A 7,500-nucleotide genomic window follows, 5' to 3' on the forward strand; every position below is an offset into this window, starting at 1 on the left:
ATACCGCCTACAGTAGACCAACTGCTTCACAAAGACAACCATAATAATCAGCATTTCTATCTATGAACGATGCATGCTGAGAATCAGTGAGTGAGTGAATTAGCCGATCTGGTCCATGATAATACCCGTCTATGCAATTCACATATCAATGAGTAACAATCCTATATAAGTATTCTAAGAGTTGATTGAAACAGGCTTATGAAAAGAACACTTATAATTGAATTAATGAAAGGGTTGCTAAGTATTAGGTACTCTTGGTGTTAACTTTGATACAAAATATCCTTATAATTATAAACATAACATTACTGTACTAATGTCATGGAATGGCATATGATAATAAGTCTGCAAAATAGACAGCCCACAGACCTGTCTCATTTAACTTCAAAATCAGCAAGTTTAGTTGAGCTTCCATTTCTTTCTTGGTCTCAACAGCCTCCTTAAAATGGTCACAGAGTCGGTCTCCTGTATTGTTTCAGCATCAGTAAAAAGTTACAACAATATCTAAATGAACTTAAAAAAGACTAATGGAAACAACCACAACATTTACCAAGGGCTGAAATTGACTTTCTTGCAAAATGAATGAGAATAGATTCAGTTAATGTGTCGACTCTATGTGCAGGAGTCATTTCCTTTGTTATCTTTCCTGTTGGCCTCAAGTATGACCACAGTCTTTCCATCACCTTGCCATCACTCATCCCAAACCCTTCCAGCCTTCTTCCACTGTAGTTTACCTGTCATTTCAAGTGAAAAAAGTCATTGCTTACAAACTGTACCATCTTCAATCAAGGGTCTCTTACAATTATAATAGCACCAAGGGAACACAATGGTAACGTTGCCAAAACCTACTTTAGTGACATATACAGCACAGGTATATTTTAACATAATAACAGGTCCAAATATAACTTTCTAAATACCTGACAAGAAACCTTGTGCCCATAGCAGTGGAATGCAGGGATTGCAAGAGCAACCTTATCAAGTATTGACCCCTGGTGTGTGTTCTGGGACAGAAACATTATTTAGAACAAATACACGTATGTACGGAACAAAAACATGTAGAAGATAACAGATGAATAACAATGTATGAAAATAAAATAATGCAACTCTTACTCTCAAGTGTGTACCCAATACGCATGCAATATCATAAAAAAAATAAACGTGGATGGATTTGTTATCAACCATTTCCTTAATCCACTTGAGAAGAAAAACTGCATTTCCAATTCTGCAATAAAATGGTGAATAGTAACACATGATCAAATGTCAGAATGGCTCTACACTGTAGCTCACAATTGAGACACACGTCGCAAGGTGCAGAATATTAAAGAATAAAGGTTGTGTCACTAAAATGAGGAAACAACGAGTAAAGCTAAAGTGCGTAACCAGGATTGAGTTACCGGTACATACCCTTGTTAACCATCATGCTGGGACACAGGGCCATCAGGGAATAAATTATTTGTTACATTAACAAAACACTGCATACTGAAAGGAATATGGTAAGTCCTCCCTTGCTTGAAATTTAAAAATTAGTGAGTGTGCTAGGTTGAAGGATGGCATTTATTTTGTGCAGTATTGACGAGAAATGTTCTATGATTTCTTACTCTTCTCCTCTCTTCAAGCTGAAAAACTTCAGTGGAACCTCATGTTTACAGCTTGCTCCAAAAAGAGCTGTCTCGTCCAGCTTCTTGGATTTGTTCTTTGAACGTAGACTAGACCCTGCTTGGAACTGGTTACATTGTTCCTAAAAAAAGATCACTCTTTCAATTGGGTGGATTTAATTGGATGGATCAAAACTGCAGAGAAAGTCCTTAGTTACAACTACACCTGAAATTCTGAGACAATCCCTCCTCCTTCATCCAGGCTGGGGACTGGCAGGGGTGGAATTTACACCCCAGGCGGAGTTAAGTGTCCTTCATCAGGCATTTAGTGTAAATCACTACAATAAAAACTGACATATCTAATTCTTTTGATTCAAATAGTGTTTACACATACGCCATGAAAGAGCTAGGCTCTTACAAATAAAAGAGCATGTGAAACAAAAAATTAACCATTTTGTCTCATTGCTTTAATGTCTGGCAAAATGATTATTACTACTAAATAGCATGCCCAATTATTTTAGGACAGTTTATTACCCTGGAATATTCAATCACTGTCCAAGAAGGTTTTAGGCCAGAAACTTTCAGTTACAATGTATGTTTAATCATATGACACAGAGGAAAATAATATCCTACATTGTATAAGTTATAAAACTTATTTTAAAAAAAGACAACTTTCAGAGACAGATTACACCATGTAACGTTCATTGAACTTAAACAATATTTACAATGCAAGTTACAAGTTTACAATGAATACAGTACTGTACATTTAAATGCAGCTTAAAATTACAGGTTACAACAAAAATTAAGAAAAAGAAATACTGCAATGTCTCTGTGCACGAAAACTGCTTAGTACTAGTTGCATCATGTCAAGAATACTAAAACAACTGAGCAGGCTTCAATGTTCGACAAATAGCCATTATTCATATTTTCCTTAAGTTATCAGTGTACAATGAACTCAACTTACATGTTAAAGGAACACTGTAACAAACCTTAGGGCAAGCAGGACATTCATGTTCACTTTCAAGCAAGGGATTGAACTGCTTCAAATTGTTCAAGATGCTGGTGATATACCTGAACTCACAAAAGCAATCTCCAACGAGCAAACGATAAATACCTAGAAAATTAAATCAAATAATCAAATTGGTCAAATATAAAAAATAGATACAGGGTTTGAGAAAAGTGATGTCTGCTTGTCTGGAACAAGACGATTTCATGCCTTGGCAAGCACCTCTCTCTTCGATCTCTCAGACCACTTGCCAGCCAGGCAAGCTCTCACATACTCAATAAAATGAAAACGAAAGGCATGAAAATTTTAAATCACGCGAAATACATGAGCCTGGGAAAGTGAAGGAATGCCTCAGGGAAATTGGCCATGAAGCTTTCTTTTCTAATTTTAACTTTTTTCCAGCCCATTGCAATAAGAATATATGTAATAGCTGCTTGATTCCTTCTTAGCAGAAAACTGCCTACTTATGGTACTGAGCAACCAATAATAATATGTAGGCATTTTTGGCTTATTGTTGCCTGGAAATGGTAGTTTGTAGTGTGTTATTTGTGACAAAGCAACAAAATGAAGCTTCTCTGATGATACTTACATACACTTTTGACAAAGACGGAGCCAGCCACTGCAGTGCCTGATAAATTGATTTTAATGACACTCTGCATTCAAGGAACAGGTACTGCAGCAAGTTCATAAATCCCAAGTCAAAGGCAACTTGAGGTTGTTTAGGTGTGGATGGCCAGAAACCATTCCTAACTAAAGTTATAGCCTCTGGTTCATGCTCACAGCATTTTATTTTAATGGCATGTTGCAGTCCTATAGAATGCAATGTAGTATGAGGTTAGCTGATAAGATGAAGGCAAACGTTAATTTTAATTATCCCCTGTCACACCCCTCACGCAACACACAAAGACAAACGAGACAGAAAATCTGTTTGGGCATCTTTAATAAAAACCGAGAGACCCAAGGGGCCCGAGGAGACCCCCAAGGGTGGGAGGGAGGGTGAACGAACGACTCGAACGAAAAAACGAGCTAAACAAAACGATCATATTACACTGAAATTGACAAGCGGGCCAACGCGTGGAGTCCTGGGGCTAATTAAGTTCATTCCCCTAGGAATATTAACAATTATCCCATGTCACACCCCTCACGCAACACACAAAGACAAACGAGACAGAAAATCTGTTTGGGCATCTTTAATGAAAACCAAGAGACCCAAGGGGCCCGAGGAGACCCCAAGCAGAGAGAAAGAGGCCCAAACAGATTCAAAGAAGAAAGGAGAGTGCGAGAGGGGTATGGCAAGGGAGATAAGTGATAAAATATTATAAATACCAAACTACGACTACAAGGTTTGAATGTGCTCAGCGATGATCTGCGTGAGCACAAGTCTGTCGGCTAAAGGCAGTGATTAATACAACATGTAAGCGTCAGATCGCCAGTCTCCTTGAAGCTTAATAAGCTCTGCTGGGATACCGCACTGAAAAGCGAAGGTAGCGCCGCCTCGACGAAGACTATGACCAGAGAAATCCTTTGGATCCAAAGAGATAAGGGACGCTAAATGCTTGATACCGTCGTTGAGGGACTTCGCCGTAATGCAGGTGAGTTGGTTCGAGGTAGAAGCGAAAGTGAAGAGAGGACAAGCGTCAGGGGCAGGAACCATCCTCAGTAATAACTTGAGAGCGGTGGTTGGGCAGAGCGACGATCCGGGAATGAGGGGAACTGGAACGACAAGGGCTGTATCACCCCCTTGCCGAGTTTTGGTTCTGGTGACTGTGAAACAGGCGCCGGAATCGTTGAAGTGGACGCTGCCTCTAGATAAGACGTGTTGTGGAGAGAAACTGTCGAACGCCTGAGGAACGAGATTGGCTGTGCGAAAAAAAATGAAGAAACCAACCAGAAGGGCGCACCACAAGGCTAAATGGGCAGAGTCGCGCAGATTAAGGTGGGCATGGAAATGAAACAAAATCGACGGCGTAAGAGGAGCTTTGCGGTGGGGAATGTGAATCATGGACTTTTCCAGACCTTTTTGCGTCAGTTTGACATGAATGTCGTCAAAGGCTGAAGCATCCAAGTGACAGAAGACGTGAAGACGCCGCAGGGCGCTGAGATAATTGTTGATGGTGTGGTGAGATTTGACGGAGAAACTGACTAGAGTGATGAACGCGGCAATTGTAGATGGGGAAGCGGGGAACGGTTGAAGCTTGTTGAAATCGCAGAAGTTAAGGTAGGTGTTCCAGATGGAGTGATAGTTTCGCTTGGTGGCTGCTGATAAGGCGAAGTCTTGAATTCGATGGACATGATGCTGTAAATCGCATAGATGGTAACCTGGAATACGAAAAAAAAATGAAGAGGTGATTACCACTGGCAGTCAAAACGAAACAAATCAGACGAGCAACTATATTCCGTTAAGGTGTTGTAATGAAGATGAGCTGCCTCGTAGAAAATGTGTTGATATTGTGGATCATGGTCCCAGCGAGAGAGAGAATCAGCAATGGTATTCTGGTGACCCGGGATATAAAGGGCACGAAGCTCAAAATCAAAACGGGAAGCATAAAACCAAAGTTCGCGTAGACAGGATTGAACAAAAGGGACACGTGAGCGACCGGTGTTGATGGCAAGTTCAGTGTTTTGATTGTCAGTTCGTACTAAAATACGCTGGCCACGCAGTTCTTCGGACCACAGTTTGAGACTAACGATGACAGCTAACATTTCGAGCGACGCGATGGACAGCAAGGCTGTGTCGATGACAGGTGGATAAGAGGAGTGGAAGAAACGACCGTCGAAAAAACCCGCCAATGCCGGAAATGCAGGCGTCGGTGCAGAAACGAACAGTCGTGTCAATCCAAGGAGAGGAACGTAAAAGAGAGACTCCATTGTAAACGGCTAGAAACTCGTTCCACCAGCGCAGATCGGCTAGCAGGGCGGAACTGGGCGTGAAGCGGGAAGATTTGTGGGGTAGGCGACGGAGGTCAGAAAGCATTCGCTGCATGAAAATTTTTCCGGGGCTGATACAGGCGCAGATGTAGGAAAGTTGGCCAATGAGTGACTGTAAATCAGATTTTGTGGAGCGTGGGGAACTGATCCAAAGACGAATGAGGGCGGAGGTACGTGACAGCTTGTCTTCAGGAACTTCCAGAGTCATAGTAACAGTATCGTAAATGAGGCCGAGGAAAACCATTCTAGTTGAAGGAGGGCAATCTTTTCCCGGAGAGGATTCCAGACCCAAGCGGTTGAAAAGGGTTTCAAGTTCCTGGAAGGCGTGAAGAGCGTCGTCGTGCGAGGACTCTACGCCACCAAAGTCATCGATGTAATTCACGCTCTGGTGATGATAAACGGAATAGAAAATGTGCGCAATCGCGTTGGTAGTACGTTGGCAAGCGAGGGTGGCTGAACGAAGGCCGAAGGGAAGAACCAGATCAAAGTATAGAAGGTCATTCCAGTGGTAACCGAGTAAATTGTAATCCCTAGGATCAACAGGGATTTGACGATATGCGCGCTTCAAATCCTTCTTAAAAAGGAGACATCCTGGGCCCTTTGCGATGATGAGATCGACAAAGTCGGCGGAGCGAGGAAGAGAAAGATGAAAAGGTTCATCCAGAAAAGAGTCTTTGGGGATGCCGTCATTAACGGAGGCACCGGGGGGAAAGCTCAACTCCAAAACGACGCGACGCTTGCAGTCATCTTTGGGGACAGTGTGCAGCGGTGAGGTTTGGAGCGGCGACGGGAAAGGGTTCTGGAGAAATGGTCCAGCGGTGGCCTCATGAGAAATTTCGGCTGCGATGAAGGAGTTGATAGCATCTGGAAAACGGACTGCGGAGGAGTGGTTAGACTTGGAAGGTGTAGGAACGGAACTGGAGCGGTAGTTGATGGGCCAACCAAATGCGAGAAAAAGGGCCACTACAGAATCGGAGTACTTGTCGAGAGCGGATTTCCACGAAGGAATATTCAATTTCGAAGGAACGGGAACGCGAGCTCCGAAGGCGTTGGGGTAGGACGACTTGGAGCGAAGGATATGGCGAACAACGGCGGCATACGAACGGGAACTGGAGAGCGAAGGCTGACCAGACGGCAAAACGGAAACGGCCGAGACTTCGGACGAAGGTAGCGGAGCAAAAGGTGAGGTCGAAGATAATGGAGAGTGTTCGGGAGAGTTAGGAGAGATGACTAGTCAATCAGACGTGGGTGGTGTGGGACGGTTTGAAGAAGGCGGTGGTCGAGTAGGACAAGATGCAATAGTATGATCAGAGAGTTTGCAGTAAGCGCAGATGTGTTCCACACCCGGCTGGTGACTGGTGTTGTGACAAGTGCCAGTGCGATTCCATTCGCGGCAATATAACCGTGAGCGGTTGCTGGACCCTGGGACCATGGCATTATCTGCTGACGGTGTTGTGTTGGGAAGTCGCTGAGATTCTGTGATGTTGAATCGCTCGATCTCGCTGAAGTCATCGCCCCAGTTGGCGAGGCCGGCCTCGATACGATCTAACACGGCGGCGTGAAAGGAAAGAACAGCGGGCCAATTATACTTTGAAGCGAGTCGCACTAAGGACATCAGATGTCGCGTCACGACGGCTTGTTTCTCAGGTGGTTCGGAATTAACAATGTCTAAATAACCGTAAACAAATTGAGAAGTTGTAAGATCTTTAAACTTTTTCCTGGTAAGACCAAATGGGACATGCAAACGAGGCCATTCTTGCGGATTAGTGATACGTGTGTTGTGGTCAAGTTGACCTTGGGACTTACCGGCATTGTGTCCGGAACGAACGGTGTCGAGCAAAGGAATCGCTGCCGGTTTAACACTGCTAGGAGACAATAGCGATCGGGCCTTGGCTTGAGCTTCCAGTTCCAAGACTTGGATTTCCAGACGCTGTTTCTCTATTTGAAGTTTGAGTAGCTCCAAATCCTGGGAAT

At 43.5% G+C, this 7,500-nt stretch overlaps 1 protein-coding gene across 1 annotated transcript in view; it reads right to left on the reverse strand.

Moving 5' to 3' along the window:
- The window catches only part of LOC138037820 (uncharacterized), a 19,638-nt gene that overhangs the window by 9,882 nt on the left and 2,256 nt on the right, over window positions 1-7,500 (reverse strand). Inside the window, exons 3-9 of the mRNA XM_068883711.1 lie at window positions 3,188-3,408; window positions 2,582-2,706; window positions 1,596-1,735; window positions 1,108-1,219; window positions 915-998; window positions 548-731; window positions 367-462 (exon numbers count right to left, since the gene is read on the reverse strand). Of these exons, the coding sequence (XP_068739812.1) occupies window positions 367-462; window positions 548-731; window positions 915-998; window positions 1,108-1,219; window positions 1,596-1,735; window positions 2,582-2,706; window positions 3,188-3,257 (811 nt within the window). The 5' untranslated portion in view covers window positions 3,258-3,408. The remainder of the gene's footprint in view (window positions 1-366; window positions 463-547; window positions 732-914; window positions 999-1,107; window positions 1,220-1,595; window positions 1,736-2,581; window positions 2,707-3,187; window positions 3,409-7,500) is intronic.

The sequence above is a fragment of the Montipora capricornis genome, chromosome 2 (assembly GCF_036669925.1).
Source record: "Montipora capricornis isolate CH-2021 chromosome 2, ASM3666992v2, whole genome shotgun sequence".
NCBI classification, from domain to species: domain Eukaryota; kingdom Metazoa; phylum Cnidaria; class Anthozoa; order Scleractinia; family Acroporidae; genus Montipora; species Montipora capricornis.